Source organism: Pteropus alecto, unplaced genomic scaffold (genome assembly GCF_000325575.1).
Source record: "Pteropus alecto unplaced genomic scaffold, ASM32557v1 scaffold22, whole genome shotgun sequence".
NCBI classification, from domain to species: Eukaryota; Metazoa; Chordata; class Mammalia; order Chiroptera; family Pteropodidae; genus Pteropus; species Pteropus alecto.
This window is the reverse complement of record NW_006434839.1, coordinates 1,806,593-1,824,639: the sequence shown is the minus strand read 5'-3', so window position 1 is coordinate 1,824,639 and position 18,047 is coordinate 1,806,593. Positions and strand designations below refer to the sequence as shown.

The window sequence follows — 18,047 nt, the reverse complement described above, 5'->3', positions numbered from 1 at the left end:
TACACGAAATACAATAAATGGTTAAACATTAAAGAGTTCTTTCACCTTGAATTTTCTGTGTTGTTTCATTTGGAAGGAATTAAAGAAATTGCAGGGTATTAATAAAAACTTTGTGAAAATGTTAAATTGATACCAAAACCAGGACAAACTGCAAAAATGGTTGAAACACCTGGGCCAAGATTCCCGGTTATTGGTCAGGGTAAAACAGGTGAGACTAGCTCATAAGGCTGGCAAAATGGTACTCAGCCTCACCTGCAAATCAAAATCACCTGTGCAGCTTGACCCCTCTTAACATCCAGAACACATTTCTGCCCAGTAATATAACATCAGAATCTGGGGGTGGAATCCAAGCACTGTTAGTTTTTAAAGCTCCCCAGATAATTTAAATGTCCAACCAAGGTTTGAGAACCACTGATGGAAGATGTATGGGAGATCCTGATGAGACTCGAAGAATGGGGTGAAGGAGAAGGTTGTATCTACTTGCTTTTGTCATATTTTATTGCAATTGCTTTTAGTAATACAGTATAAAATAAACCACATACAACTGTGATGTAATGAACAAGCCAGAATACTGAGGCTGGTTATGATACAGACATAATTTTCAAAGCCGAACACAATTTTTGTGAGAGACAGTAATAAATCTGTTGAAAAACTATCTTTAAAATTTATTTTAACTGCTGTTGGTAGATGGCTTGATGAAAAGTTGTATGTTATCTATTTACAAGAAAGGCATGATTGGTCCTCAATTAATCTAGTGATTTAATTTGCAAAATTTTTTGGTCTCTTTCTCCTCTAAGATATAAATAAAACAAGGTTGAGAAGACTTTTTTTCAGTCACCTATTTTCAGAGAATTATATAACCTTAGTTCTGACCAAACCCTTCTTTCTTAGTTTAGGGATGTAACACATTGTTTCTGAAGGCAATATCAACTGAAAAGGATTTATTCAACAATTAAGTGTACTACTGGCCCATCTCTTATCTTAAAACTCATCTTGGTGGAATAAAGGATGAACTCATCTGCCCAGGTATCAACAAAAAGGAAATCGGAAGATAAATCTTCATGTATAAAAATCTACTAAGGTTTTTTTAAAAAGGACAAACTTGAAGACTTGACTGAGCCTTTCTCCCACACTAAAACACACCTCTAAAACATGTTTTCAGTTATTTCTTTAGGTTTTGCAATTTCAGTACTTAAAATCTGTTTTTCCTCTCCCTTAGGATACACTGCCATATTTGTTACAAGGTGTGTGCCTGAGATCCGGATACAATGATTAATTAGCCTCACTTATAATTAGTTATTAAAACAGTTGAACATATATTAAAGAAAAATCTAGCTAGTTCTAATTATTCAATCTTAGAAAGAGAAAAGGTGTTAGAAATCCACCAGTCCAACCCAATGTTAAAGATGGAGACTTGGAGGTTAAGAAATGTGCATGTTCAAAGTCACACGAAGCACTAGAGCACAGACCTTCTAACTCTAAATCCAATCCCCTTCCATCTTGCCACTTGCCCTAATTTCAATTATTATTATAAGAAATCAGAGCTGAATTTAACCCTTGGCTTATCTTGACTGATTCAGAATCCTGCCTTGGAACTCTCTTCCTGGGGGCTGATGCAGAGAGTTCAAAGAATTTAAGCAAATGTGGCTCTGGAAGCCCTTGCAGCTTTTCTGTTTCCAGCAGGGTGTCCCGAAGCGCAGATTCTGTTATTTAAGCTTAAAACCTGCAGTAATGGTTTCGGAACACCCTTTATTCAGCTTAGGGGAGCAGTTCTCAAACTTTTTGATCCCAGGACTCTTTGTCTTAAAAATTATTGAGGATCCCAAGGAGCCTTTATTTATGTGGATTATATCTGTGGATATATCATATTAAAACAACTGAGAAACTTAAAATGTTTATTAATTCATTTAAGTAACAAAACAACCATTAGATGCTAACACAGATCACACATTTTAAATGAAAAGTAACTATATTTTCAAAAACAAAAAACGTTTAGTGAGAAGAATAATACTACAATTCTCTTTGTCTGGTTTAACCGCAAGCAGCTAGTCACATATTTGCTTCTGCATTCAATCTGCTATGATGCTTTGTCCTGAAGAATGTGAAGAAAAATCTGATCTCGCACAGGGATGACCTCAGGGACTTGTAAATGGGTCTTAGGGACCCTTTTGAGAACTACTGACTTAGAGAATGATTCTGAGACTGCCCTTTTCATAGCCTACTGAAGGTGACTGCACGGAAGTTTTAGATCCCTTCTTTCATACATTCTCTTCTTGTCCACAAAGCAGAAATAGGAATACAGAGAAAGAACTATGTAGGGCAGCACAAAGCTACAGTGTTAAAAAAATCCACCTCTCATTTTTTCTTTCCTCTCCTAGTTGCCCCATAATTATACAGTTCTTTCTAGTCTAAAGGAAGTAACTTTCTGATGTAGGCTTAAATAAGATTGTCAAACAGCCTCTCTCTTAAAAGGAGTAGTTCTCTTCACAAAACCTTAATAATGGCTGCAGAACACACTTGCTTAAATTGCACACTTGGTACACAGAACAATTTGAACACAAAATATTCTACAGAGACAATTTTGAATAAAATTTAAACCGTTTATAAAATACATATTTTCTTTTCAAAGATACTAAAACTAGTTTCATAATATATATTTTAAAGATAAAGAAAAAAGTATAAATTTATTTACATGAAAAATAAGATCAACATTGATTTTTGTGACTACTGAGAACTACGAATACACTACAGTTGAAACCGTCAATGACTTTCTAGGACTCAGCAGCACCTCAGGGTCCAAAATTTAATTAATGAAAAAAAAAAAGCCTCAATTCTTACCATCCACAAAATGGATCCAGACAACTGTTCAAACTGATGGGACCCACTCCATCGAGATTTCACTGTGGCTAGACCAAAGTCACCTATTTTTACTGTGAGGTCTTCATGAAGAAATATATCTGTGATGTAATAAGTAAAGGAAAACAGGAGATCTCATTTTCCTACCAGAGCAAGCATTATGAAAATTTTAGGTAAGAGATCTAATTTCTCTAATTCTGTAGTATGATATTCTTTATAAAAGTACAGTATTTCACATTTCCTCTTATAGTTAATAAATATTTTAAAAAATAATGTCTATTTGGCCCTTATGACCTGCTTTTAAGGTTTTGGGGCTTGATGTCGTAGGATGAAGCTAAGATGCTTTCCTAAGTTTACGGGACACCCTGAAACTTTATTAGATTTCCGTAACAAAGGCTCAAGAACTTTGGGCACTGATGGCATAGTGGTGAAGGCTCTTCCCTGGAATGAAGGTGGCTGGCAGACAGGATCTAAATCTGAGTTTACAGAAGAGAAAAAATTATGTTTTTCTCACCTGTTACGTAACTGAGAGCCTTCAGTTACAACTCAACTTTTGTCGAGCAAGGTCAGAGTGCTAAAAGAAACTAGCAGACAGCTACAAAACTATGTTTTATAGCATTGACAGCACATATGCAAGCAATCAAAGAGCCCTACTACCATAAGATTTCATAGATTTTTTTGTAATGCTCAATCATTCGGAAACCAAAAGCAGGCTGTAGTACCTTACTACTACACTCTCATGTAAATCCATTTATTCTCTTTACAGTATATTTAACTTAGCAAGAAACTGTTTTTACATAATGTGAAGACAAAAATGCAGAAGAAAAAATCATGATGTTTTCAAACTTCACAGACAAATTTCAGGAAGGATACTATTACTCTTGAGGTCTCTGTGGATGATTGACTTGGCGTGTAAGTAACTGAAAAACAAAACATCATTTTAACCTGAGTAGGGCTAAATACTCTGGCCTCAAAATCTATAGAACATATTTAGGGGTGTAAATAAAGACTTATTTAGTATCATGATACAATTGCAAACTGTACAATTTGATAACCTCTTTACATAGAAGAAATATTAAAATTGACTGCAAATAAATTTAGGATTATAGGAACACATTATAAATATGGTACAGCCAAAATCTTGTTTTCTACTAAAAGACTTTTCTTTATCTTTGACTATTTACCAATACAAACCTTTCATTCCAGTCAAGCCTATTTATCTGTGTCCTTTACATATACCTTGATGTTTAATCTCACCTTAGTGATCAATGCTCCCCTTCTACATCCATCCCCCAAATCAACTTTCATTCTATTCGCCACCGATTCATACCTATTCTTTAGGATTGAACATATGTTCTAATTCCTGAGTGAAGCTTTCCCATTACTAACTCAACTGAAAGTGATCTTTCACTGTTCAGTTATACAGTGTTCTAATAGCTTGGTTCATGTATTTTTTTCACCTATGTTCGCTTTCTATTTAGAATGTAAACCCTAAAATATGAAAGTTTGATTGATAAATTAAAACCATTCTTAAAGGGAGTATTAATATATTCTTATAATACCTTCTTAAAACTAGTGAGAAGCAAACTTCCTCATAATGGCCACAGGGAATCTACTTTAAAGTCAACGATGAGTTTAAATCACTTATGTTACCCCTAAAAACTGATTTAGTTGGGTTCATTGAGGGAAAAGAGTTGTCTAGTTTATTTTTGTTTGTCCTAGTGCCAAGTTCAGTGCCTGGCACGTGATAAGTATTCAATACACATCTGTTGAATCAACTACAATGAGATGCATATAATGTCCTAGTCAAGGTTATTTTTCTTCATTTAACACGGGAGAGAACAGATATATGAAACTTCTGAAATCTGACAATGACCATTAGGAAATGTTTCGCCTTAAAATGAGACTATCAAATCAAAATTATGAAATGCACACTGTTTAAAATGAAAGATTTGCAAATAATTAAGATTATTTATGCTTTTTCATTTTCATTTAAACTTCCACAAGTCCCAGAAATCCAGATTTTGAAAGATTTTTTCTGACAAAAGTTTCACTTCAAATTACTGTTTATACAAAGTAACCTCTTCTCCTCCAATTACTCTTACTGCATAGTGTTTATTTCCTTTATAGCATTTACCATGTTCTAAAATTATTTTCTTGTCATGACCTTTTAGGCCCAGTGTTTACTACATCACACTGTCACTCTTCCACTGAAAGAAAATGTGGCGTTACAGGCCTCATTTGCTTAAAATGTCCTCCAATGACACAGAAAGGTAAAACCAGATGGAGGAAAATGGGTCTCAATCAAAAGCTTTTTCCAGACGGGGAGACCCTGCCTCTGTTAGAAGGAAGGAGGATCGATGATAATGGCGGTGGTGGTCGAGCTCTGTGCTTCAGTCAGGGATCTGGTATTTAGTTCGCAGAAAAGGTGTGAGTCTTTGAAAAGAGCTTCTGCCTCCTTTAAAATTACAAACAATGACAGATGGGTGCTACATGTGAAAATATGGCAGTATGATAAAATTACAAGAAGGGAAGATAAAGATGTTCTTGATGGGTGGTGTCAATCTTTTCAATGAATATGACACACAAGAATAAAGTAGGTAGAGATGTAACTAGAGGGTTGAGAGAATTTCCGACAGGAAAGCACTAGGTAATTAACAAGATATAAATATGACTGCTGAGCTAGTGCTATAACCCTAGAAGCTGCTTAGCATAAATTTATTATAGGTCAAAGTTGTGTAAGCTGTAACTTGAAATTACACTACCTTATCCTTGTGTAAGCCTTTATTGTTTACAAATTGCATTTCTAATATATCTTATTTAATAATACTTTCTGTAACATCTCTGTAACAAAAGCAGCAAAAGAGCAGAAATCCAGGTCTGTATAATGGAAGATAAGAAAGAAAAGAAACTCAAATTCTCTAGCTAGAAAATGGGATGAGTATCATACCCCAATTGCCACACAGTATACTGTTCCAGAGTAATCACTACTCTAAATAATTCTATAAGGACTGACACTAAAACATAATTTCCTAAGTACCAACCACTTATAAAGGAAGATGCCAAAAAATACATAACTGGTTGAGGGCAGGGAAGGGAACAAGAATAAATGAACTTTACATTGCTGCAGATGACACAGAAGTCTACCCATTATTTAGGACAATTAAATTGGACCTCCTCCTTACCTTTCTAAGATGTTAATGAGAACCTAATGGGTTTATAAAAATAGTAGGAAAGAAAAACGTGCTATAAACTAAATATCATTCTCCTGATAGGTTTCTCTCAGGAGTCTCCTTCCTCCTACTTATAGAATCATTCAATCTTAAAGCTGGGAAATCACCTAGTAAAATTTGTTCTCTATACTATTTCTTTCAAGCTCTTATCCGAGATTCAGCTTTTCAACATTCTTTTTAGAGCATAATATGATGTCCCAAAAGCAAATACAACACTCTAGATTTGATCTAATCAATACAAACTAGAGTGAAATTCTCATCTTCATCTTCCTCTTGAATGTAAGATCTGAAACCACAAACTCCTAGAAGAAAACATAGGTGGTATGCTCCCTGACAATTGGTTTTGCTGATTTTTTTGAATTTGACACCAAAAGCAAAAATAAACAAGTGGGACTACATATAACTAAAAAAACTTCTTCAAAGCAAAGGAAATCACCACCAAAATGATAAGGCACCCTACCAAATGGGAGAAAATACTTGCAAATCATACATCGATAAGAGGATATCCCTCCATCCCTCCCCCCCGCAAAATACAAAGAACTAATATAACACAATAGCAAAAAAACTCCAACAATCAGATTAAAGAAATAGACATTTTTCCAAAGAAGGCGCACAAATGGCCAACAGGAAATGAAAAGATGCTCAACATTGCTACTCATCAGGGAAATACACATGAAAACCACAGTGAGATATCACCCCACGTCTGTTTTAAATGCCATTATCAAAAAGACAATAGAAAGTACTGGTGAGGACGTGGAGAAAAAAGAATGCTTGTACACTACTCATGAGAAAAGAAATAGGTGCGGCCACTATAAAAAACAGTACAGAGTTTCCTCAAAAAATTAACATAAATATCATATGATCCAGCAATTCCACTTATGGATTTTTATCCAAAAGAATTTAAATTAGGATCTCAAAGAGATGTCATGTTCATTGCAGCATTATTCACAAGAGCCAAGACATGGAACCAACTTAAGTGCCCATAAATGGATAAAGAAAATGTGACACACACATACACCGTGGAGTATTATTCAGCTATCAAAAGGAAAATCCTGTCATTTGTGACAACATGGTTGGACCTTGAGGGCATCTTGTTAAGTGAAGTTGGTCAGAGAAAGACAGATACTGTGTGATCTCACTTATATGTAGAATCAAAAAGACGAAAAACAAACTCAGCGTCATCTTTCTTATGCCTGGCAAAAAATGATTAAATCAGTCACTATTGTGATTAGTACGGCAGCCAAAGTCAATCTACTGACCCTTATTAAAATTATACTCATACAACCCTGGAGAGTTGTTGTTTTGCACTGCTTTTACAGAACATTCCCATCCAACATTTGTTTACTTTTTTGGACCTGAACATTTCAAATCTGTAGACAAGGCCTATATTAAAATTTAGTTTCCACAAGAAATTAAGTTTGAAAAGATCAGTATGCTAAGGATCAGTATGCTGAGTTATGTGCAAGTATGCTAGTCATTCTCAATAGAGAAATGAGGGCAAAAATCTCCAACTTGATAGCTTCAGGTATAATCATTACACGGTGATGAGCCGAGTTACATGTTACATACATGCATGTTACATCTCTTGATCTTAACCTCAAGAATATCATGGGATATTCAAATGCGATGCTGAAATTTAAATACTACAGCTATACCATCTGCCTGACTTACCAGTTTAGTCTATAAAATCCCAAGGTGTCTCTCACTCAAGGTTGCTATTTTCTAGTATTTTCAACTACTTCTAAAACCAAAGAACTGTCCTATGTAGACATTAGCATTTCAGGCCTCTCTCACCTAACACTACTCTATTTCAAAAAAGCTCATCGGACTTCACGCAGCAAGCCTAACCTCTCCTCAGAGGCCTATAAGGAATTTAGCAGCTGACTGAACTGATGTGTGACAGTGGTGACAAGATGTTATTTTATTCAGTTTTGAATTGTAGTTTCCCTTCTATACTTTGATGCCCTCCACTCCCCTCATAATCACAATGTGCAAAGATTGAAGAGAATGACATTCTACTCCTGTGTAGTCAGTAATCATTTATCACCCTAAACTAAAATCCCTAATAATAAGTGGAGTTCACACATGTTTCAGTTCTGCTCCACGGTGGCCTATATTCTATTTTTACTTATATTTTTTAGTTTCTCTCATTTTAAAAAAAATCAAATTTATTGAGGTGTAACTTGTATACAACACAAAATGCACCGAATTTTTATGTATAGTTTAATGAGTTAAATATTTACCCTTGTGTAACAAACAATCACAATCAAGATGAAGAATATTCATTACCCCCAACAGTTTTTTCATACATTTCTGCAGTTAATAACAGCCCCCTCAGGCAACCATTGATAATGATTTCTGTCACTAGAGACTGGTTTTGCCTTTTCTAGAATTTCATACTAACAAAATCATATAGCTTCTTTTGCTCATATACTGATTCTGAGATTCACACACTGGTTGCATGCAGTATTCCAGTGTATGGATACATGATGACTTATCCATCTAACCTGTTGGTCATTTGGGTTGTTCTTGGTTTTTGGCATTTATGAAAAGATACTATAAACATTCATGTACAAGTCTTTATTGACTTATGTTTTCATTTCTTTTGGGTAAATAGGTTGGATTAGAATTGCTCATATAGTAAATTTAACTTTAAAAGAAACTGCCAAAGTGGTTGTACCACTTAAGATCTTTACCAACAATGCATAAGAGTTCTAGTTGCTCTGCATTCTTATCAACACCATGAGTTTTGATTACAAGCATTCTAGTGAGTGTGTAGTTGTTTCGTAGCTTTAATTCACCTTTCTCTAATGTCTAATGATGTTGAACATCTTTGCATGTGCTTATTTGCCATTCTTATATCTTCTCTAAAAATGTACTCCAATCTTTTGCCCATCTTGTCATTGGGTAGTTTGTGTTACTACTATGTTGTTAAGAGTTTTTATATGCTTTAGATACTAGTCTTTTATTAGAAAATATATTTTGTGAGCATTTTCTTCAAGTCTGTGGCTTTTCTAATTTCCTAACAGTGTCTTTAAAAAAGCCAAAGTTTTGAAATTTGATAAAGTCCAATTTATAAATTTTTTTCTTTTATGGTCCTTACTTTTTGTAACCTAAGAAATCTTTGCCTATCTTTCGGCTACCAAGATTTTCTTCTATGTTTCTTCTAGAAGTTTTAGATTTTCGGTTTTTAGTTTTAGGTCTTTAATCTATTTTGAGTTAATGTTTATGTCTTGTATCGAGTAAGGGTTAATGGTTATTTATTCTATATGGATATCAAGTTGTTCCAGCAACATTTGTTGAAAAAACTACCCTTTATCCATGAATTGCCTGACCAAAAAACCCCCAAAACAATGACAAAAACTGATCATAGAAATATGGATATATATTTTTGAAATTTCACACTAGAAGTCCTTCAAAACTTTGTTCTTTTTCAAAATTGTCTTGACAATTCTAGCCATTGCATTTCCATATACATTTTAGGATCGACTTGTCAATTTCTACAAAAACGCCTGCTGAGATTTTGATTGGGATTGCACTGAATCTACAGATCAACTCAGGAAGAACTGACATCTTAAGAATATCGGGTTTTCTAGTCCATGAATATATTTCTCTGTGTTTTGTTTCCTAGCTGGGACCTACATTAGAGAGGGTACAACCCCACACGCCCCCTTTGGAAAATACTCTTATGATAGCTTCTAAATAGAACACTGGCCTGAAATGAAGAGAATAAATGAGAATGTACTGTGAATATGGAATATCATGGTATTGGTGGAATAGCAAAAGCATGATACTCTATTTTAAAGTTCATTTCAAACATTCACAAGCCCAACATAAAATAGAAGCAAGATATTTATTGATAACAGCAAGGTAACTCAATGGGAGAAAGGACAGTAATTTCAACAAATATTGCTAGAACAACTGGATCTCCACACAGGGGGGAAAAAAAGACAAAAAAAAAAAATCAATTTGAAGTGGACTGAAGACCTAAAACTAAAAGCAAACGCTATAAAAATTCTATAAAAAAACAGAATTACTACCGTTGCCTTGTATATGTATAGCATTTTAAAGTTTTCAGTATTTTTTTTTTTTTTTACATCATTTGGTTTCATAATCATCATGTTTCTTTGTGAGGTGAGCAAAGGCAGTAATTCCATGTATGCTGATGGGAAGACCAGAGTCCAGAGGACTTAAGTGGCATGGCCAGACAGGCTCGGGGGGAAAGGTGTGGGTTTTGAGCACACAGATTTGGGTTTGAATTCCAACTACGTCACTTACTAGCCATATGTCTTTAGGTATACTACATAATCTAAGTTTTGGATTCCTGGAGATAATGTTTACCTTTATGGGTTTTTCCTTTTAATTATTTAACACATTTATTCAAAGCCCACCATGTGCTAAGCAACAACTGTTCTAAGTCCTGAAGATAGAGCAGAAAATCCCTACCCTCAAGGTGCTTACATTTTAGTAGAGAAGACAGAAAATAAAGATGTATCAATAGAATATATTCCATAGGTGGGGAACAGGAAATGCTCAGTTGCAAGGGGTTGTAATTTTAGGCCAAAGAGGGTCTCTTTACAAAGGACATTTTGAGTAAAGACTCAGAGGCGAGGGAAAGTTTTTTTTTTCGGGATAATATGGCAGGCAGAAGGAGTAGCAAGGGCAAAGCCCAGGCAGGCATGTCCTACCATGTTCTAAGAATGGCAAGAAGGCAAACTGGCTTGGAAGGGAGGGAGTATGAGAGAGAATAGCAAATGTGTTGAGAGAGAACATAAAAGGCAGGGGCAGGCTGTAGTGGCAGTTACACTGAGAAAGGCCTATTATAAGGACTTTGATTTTCTTTCTGAGTGAAATGTGAAGACAACGGAGGAACAGAGGGACAGCACAATCTGACTTAACACTTAGAAGGACCACTCTGGCCACTGTGTTGAGAAGAAAATGAAGGCGGATAAGGGTAGAAGCAGGCAATAATCCAGGCAGGACATAATGGTGGCTTGAATCAGGGTGACAGCAAATAGGAGATGAGAATTGTAAGATTCTAGGTATACTTTCCAGATGGAGGAACTGATAAAAGATTGGTTGTGTGGTATGAGAACAAGAAGAATCAAAGATAACTACAAAATGTCAGACATAGCAGCTGGAAGAACAGAGTTGCCAGCTACTGCGATGAACAGAATGAAGAAAGAGCAGGCTTTAGGAAAAAGATCAGGACTTTAGCTTTACACGAATTAAATCTGAGATGCCCATTATACAATCAAGTGGAGATGTTGAGCAGACAGCTGGATGTGACAGTCTGGAGTTCAGAGAAAATGAACAGACTGGAGACTGAGATAGAAATGGTAATTAAATGGTATTTCAAGCCACAAAGGTGGATGAGATCACCAAGGAAATGGAGATTTCTGGAAGATGCCAACATTAAGAGAGATTAAAGAGTTGAGGAAGAAGTAGCCAAGAAGGAAGAGACAGTAAGAAGGAAAATCAGGGGAATATGCTTTAAAGCAGTGCTCCATACACTTTAATGGGCAATACAAATCATTCAGAGATCTTGTTAAAATGTAGGTTCCAGTTCAGTACATCTGGGGTGGTACCTAACCTCCAGCATTTCTAGAAGGTAGTATACAGATGCTGTAAGACCACATTTTGAGTAGCAAGGGGTTAAGAATGGGTTTCATGAAGAAGGATAAGATCAACTTCATCTCATTTTTGACAGATCGGACTGAGGACTGAAAACTGAACCAATGAATGTAGCAAAATGGTAACTATCTTATTAAGAGATATTTCAGTGGAGTGTCAGAGGCAAAACTGACTGAACTGGGGTCCAAAATAAAACGACAGGAGAAACATCAAGAGTACCAACGACTCTTTTGAGAAGTTTTACTGTATAAAGAGGAATGAGATGACAGCTTGAGAGGGAAGTGGGATTGAGGGAGGGACCTCCGGAACATTTTATTATGAAACTTTTTAAGCATAGAGAAGAGTTGAAAGACTACTACAATAAACACCCTTATGCACTCCACCCAGTTAATAACTGTCAACACTCTCCCAAATGTGCTTACAAAAAAATGTTTTAAAATAAGAAAAAACCCAGAAGAAAAGAAAAACCTGATGATGACAAGGGGAGAGGTACTCAAAAGATGTCAGTGAGTAGGGGAAAAGGGATGTATAAAATGGAAGAGTTTGGATTTTATTCTCAGTAATAAGGCTGAAAGACTGGGCGGGAATGTAGGTAGGTGGGTGCCTCTAATTTTCTTAGTGAAATGGCAAGCCGACTGTAACTGGAGAAGAGGTGTTGGAGGTTTGAGGGATGAGGAGGTACGGCAGTATCTAGGAGAGCGGAAGATCGAATAAACTATGGAACTCAAAGTATGACTGACTACTGTATGACCTTAAGGGCCCACTTGAGGTTGTTGAAAAGACTGACTAAACTGGAGAAGGCCAGCAGTGTAAGGTTAAGAGAATACACTCTGGAGCCTAAGTGCCTGGGGCAAGTCACCTGACCCTTCTATACCCTAATGTCTTCAGTAAGATGAGGGTAATTATAGGATCTACCCCACAGGGTTATGGAAGATCAAGTGAGGTCTTATACAGAGAGTACACAGAACAATGTCTCACACATAGTAAGTACTAGAATTGCTAAATACATTACTGTATATAAAAAAAGCCATGGAATATAGCTGGCATTAAAAAAAAAAAAAAAGAGAGTGAGTTACTAGTGTGTAGTAGAGCTGGGATCAGAACATAGTATTTATTGACCAGTAAAGATGTTTAAAATTAAGAGAGAAAAAAGGCAAAAACCAGTAGGATTCCATATTTAAAAATGATGACAAACAATTGCGTATAATATTAAAATAATGGATTCTGAAAGGATACAGAATACACATCAAAATATTAATGGTAATTCTTGATGGTAGATTACTGGTGGTTATGTCTGCATTTTTTTAATATGTATTTCTTTATAACTTTCATTTTGAAATTAAGAAAAACTGCAACAAAAAATAATGTAGAATTCACTCATATTCTCACCATAATCAATCCTGTTAAACTTTTACACATTTGCCTCCTGGTTTTTTTTCAAAGTTTATATTTATAAAAAAGTTATGGAAATAAAACATAACTGTAGGATCTTTTTTTTACTAAAATAAATAAACAATTAGAATGTTACAGGGTAAAGCTTAAGATAGGTGCCTCCATCCTAACCCCTTTATGCCAGTCCTGGAGACAACCGCCACTGAGCTTGGTGTGTGCCTTCTAATCTTTATCTGATTACTTCATATACACACACACACACACACACACACACACACACACACGTATATATATTATATAAAGAAATATATATTACATTATATATATGTCAAGAAAACTCAAATATAAATGTTTTGTTTTTAAAATTTTAAGTGATCCGTGTTGCAGCTTGCTTTTCTCACTTAACATACTTTAAAGCTGATGTTGATACATATAATTAATTTCTGCTTATATTTATTCCTTTGCACATATGTGCCAATATTTTATTTATCCAGTCCCCTCTACGGTCACTACTATATGTTTTCCAGTAACACATCTCTTCCTATATACATCTTTTGGAACAAAAGCTACTGCTTCTTGGGGACTGACCACTCATTTTCCATTTTAAAGGATACTTCCCAAACACCCCCTGGGGTGGGTGGCTGCACTGGGCCTGCCCCAGTAAACGATTCCCCTGATCTTTACCAACACTTGATCTTGTCAGAATTTAGGCACTTTGCCAATTCCAGTGGGTAAAAAATAGTACCTCTTTGTTTTAGTTGCCATTTTTCTGATTATCAGTATCCTCCTTTCTATTATTGTTTTTATTCACCAGAAAATCATGTTCCTTATAAATATTCTTTGATCAATTAGAATTATTTTCAATCATTAATATGTGTTCACATTTTTAGCTTCAATTCACCCTTTCTTTTAAGTAGGTTTATTTATGAGTAAATGGGGCATACTCTTCATTATTTAAACAAAAGTAAATTGTGAGGATTTGTCCCTAAATTATTTTTAATCATCTTATATTCAGACTATAACACTTCTGTGTGTATAACAGACCACAACTTACTCTTTGTAGCTCCTTAACATTTAGTAAATTTTCTAATAAAGACAAATTAAAAATTATACCATAAATATTATACTGACATTAAAAGCCCTGCCAAGAAATGGCACGATAAATTTGACCATTCTTGAAATGTCTTTAGGAACAATATTCTTGAAATACCGTGGTCCTTAGGCTGAATCAATGACTATCAGGTAAGATGATGATAAACATATTACACTAACCTCGATTCCTAAGAGTAAGTCTGTAATTATCTACCATTAAACGGCTCTGCTCTCTTCAGGTAAATCTAGGAATCAGAAATGATCTTTCACTGAGGGAAAGAAGACAGAACTACACAGGAAAATGTTACCCATCTACCATCTGCTTAAATTCTGTAATCTGATAAAGGCGCATTTGAAAGTTCTAATGATTTAACTTTCCAAATTACTAAAGGTTTTATGAGTGACTGCAACCCCAGCACTTTATACAATGAGTTAATATGCTCTTATTTTGCTTATGCCCTGGGACTTTAGAATAAATTTTGGAAAGTAGTCAGAAAAGGTTACCTTCAACAGCATCTGGAAAACATTCAGGGGGCAAACTATTTTGAAATGAGGGTTTTGCAAAAGTACATTATTAATGGCCATTTAAATAATAGTCTATGGACTTTTTTTTTTTTTTTAGGCAAAGCAACCCTGGGTTGACCTCATAAATTGCAAGGACATTGTCAGTTTGCAAATCCCTTATTTTTATTTTTTACACCTACAGTACCTGGTCTTCCTAGGAGGTCTCCTATCCAAGTACTAATCTTGCTTAGCTTCCGAGATCAGACGGGATCGGGCTTGTTCAGGGTGACATGGCCGTAGTAAATAGTCTATGGACTTTCTACTGCTCAGCCACATCTAACTTGTTCTGTCCTTTGTGAAATGACGGTGGAGGACAGGGGAGGAGGAACCAGACATTTAAGTTTTAATAACTACAAAGGATGTCATTTCCAGTATATATATTAATATTTGAACATTCTTTTATCACAAATCTCTTTTAAAGCATCTGTTTCGTGGATAGAAAATCATCTTTTATCGCTGAGGAAACTGATGGGTTTTTTTTGGGGAGATGAGTATCTCTTCGTGTTTGTTTATTCCTGGTTGCCTTCCCCCAACCTCATTGGTTTGGTCTCTCTCATTGGCATCAGAGACTTTCCTTCTGATGTCTGGTAAGCTACAAGATAACTTGTCTTCCTCAGATTGAGAGAGAGACTAAAAGCTGTCTGAAAGCTTTGGCATACAGATGGGCTTCGTGTTTTTGAACTTCCCTGCACAGTGATATAGGTGGAATCTCTGATATCACTACCTTTGGGTCCTTCCTCTTGGCTGGTAAGATTCTTCACAGAAGACTCTTCCAATCCCTTGTGTGAAGGGGAAGGTTTGGCTGCTAGCATTCTGGGAACCAAATAAAAAGAACAGTGCTGGGGAACTCTCCATTCATCATTCAGTGAGCAGTCATTCAACCCTCCTGTTTTTGGTAAAGTGTCCACGTCCACGTCCCCAGTCCAGAGATATTTGTTTTCCCCTCTCCAGAGAATAAACTTCCAGTCTACTGCCAGGGTACAGATGGAGCAGTCACCCAGTGGCACAGAGCAGATGAGATTTTGAGAAGCTTTTTAGACAAGACTCTTCGTCTGTGTACCCTCCCTTTCCTGGAGGCACCTGGTACTGCCAGTTTCTGAGACTTGAGGATTCTGTGGTATAAATCAGGTTGGTTTTCATTTCCCCATTGCAAACTAATAACATAGCTTTTCTGGTCTAAGTCCATTATCACTTCCCCATCTGCTTTCTAGCTTTTAAATGTTGTTGCTATTGTTTCCTTCCTCTCTGTTTTCTCCGTCCTCATATGTTCGTGCTTAAAAAAATTCCTTTATTATAGTTTTAGTGGAGTTTCAAAGATAGCAAAAATGTGTCACCTTACCTGTAGCCCACATAGCTATTTTATTTATTTTTACTTTGTTTTTAACTTTATTGTTATAAAATACATATGACATAAAATTGGCCATTTAAAACATTTTTAAGTGTACAATTCAGTGGCATTAATACATTCATAATATTGTGCACCCCCCTCCACCACCTATGCAAAATTTTTTATTACCCCAAACCCCAGTTGTTTTTTCTTTAATTTCTTTTAGCAATGTTTTGTACTTTTCAGAGTATGATATTTTATCTCCTTGGTTAAACTTATTCCTTATTTCACTCTTTTGGATACTATGGAAATGGAACTATTTTCTATTTTTTTAAATTAATTAAATTAAAAATTAAATTTATTGGAGCATACTAATAGGTGATATATCTCATTTACAGACATAACTCTGACTACCAGAAATCATAGAAATGTTCTAGAATGATATATAGGAACTGAAAAAATAATCTTCAGATTCTGTAGGATATAAATGTCTGTAAAAAAGAGGTTCAGCTTTTCTGCTTTCTCGCATCTGTTAATATGCCATCTGATTGAAGTGGTAAGCCAGTTCTTTTTTTAAAAAATTAAATTTATTGAGGTAACACTGGTTAATAACATTACATAAATTTCAGGTGTATGACTTTATAATACAACATCTGCACATTCTACTGTGTACTCACCACTCTAAGTCCAGTCTCCGTCCGCCACCTGTGTTTGACCTTCTTTACCCACTTTGTCCTTCCCCACCCCCTTCTCCTCTGGTAACCACCATACATACATAGCCATGATCTACATTCACAGCCAGATATACTCATTATACAGTGAGCATTACTTAAAAATGTAAGCAAAGTATTTCAGAGTACATAAATACTATAAAGGTTTACAATTATAGATCCCAAACTGTAAAACAATGGAAAAATATTGCCTCTTCACTGACTGTCCCCCAGATTCCAGAACTATTCCAATTTGATAGCATTCTTTTCTACTGTTGTTTCTTGTCTTAATACTGGCATTGTTTCTAAAAATATTTTTATTACTATTCTTTGCTGCCTCTGTTTAGAGCAAAAGCCTTTCCTCCTCTATTATCCTTTTATTACTTTGTTGACTGTTTTTCTTTTCCTTGACATTTCTGTCTTAGTATGAGAAGGATCTGGCTTCTCTTTTTTCTGAAAGGGAGTAGTAATACTCAGTTGTGTGTAATCCTTCATTTTTTCATTTCACAGATATGTATTGAGTACCTATCATAGGCCAGACCCTGTTCTAGGCAGTAGGGATAAAACAATGAACAAAACATTGCTCTCATAAAGCTTGTATTCTAGTGGGAGGGACAGGCAATAAATATGTCAAATGGAGCCTGGTATATTAAAAACGAAAACAAAGACAGGGCTATAGAGAGTGACAGGGTTGGGTAGGGATATTAGTTAGAATATAAGGTGATCAGCTTCTTTTAAAAGGTGACATCTGAACAGAGATATAGGGAGCAGCTCTATGGAGATCTGTGGTGTGAGTATCCCAAAGAGAAAATAACAAGTGCAGAGCCCTTGAGGAGGGAGCACGCTTGGTGGAGGGGAGCAGAAAAAGCTTTGTTTCTTGCTCCTTGTTTACTATTTTTGCCATGGTTTACTCTTCACAAGATTCTGGTATAACCCTTCAGATTTGAACAGACTCAGATTCTAATTTATATGAAAGGCTGAGATTATTTTGAGTCCAGTGGATAAATGGAAATGTTATTGTTAAGATAATAATTTGCTGCAATAAGCATTTTGGCTGAACAAAGACTTGCAAGCAATCTAAATTACAGATATATTGCTTAGTTTTGAGACAGAGAGGATAAAACAGTGAGAAGATTTTAGAGCCAGATCTGGTTTTGAGTCCTGGTTCTACGCGTACTTACTGTTAAGTGATCTTGCATCAGAGTTCTAGATGTTAGTACATATACACCCTTTTAATCT

General features: G+C 35.5%; 1 protein-coding gene across 4 annotated transcripts in view; it reads right to left on the bottom strand.

Moving 5' to 3' along the window:
• Positions 1-18,047, bottom strand: part of BRAF (B-Raf proto-oncogene, serine/threonine kinase) — a 122,596-nt gene that overhangs the window by 23,297 nt on the left and 81,252 nt on the right. For all 4 annotated transcript variants that reach the window (XM_025045907.1, XM_015588360.2, XM_015588361.2 and 1 more), the window contains exons 14-15: positions 3,730-3,776; positions 2,839-2,957 (exon numbers count right to left, since the gene is read on the bottom strand). In XM_025045907.1, the coding sequence (XP_024901675.1) occupies positions 2,839-2,957; positions 3,730-3,776 (166 nt within the window). The remainder of the gene's footprint in view (positions 1-2,838; positions 2,958-3,729; positions 3,777-18,047) is intronic.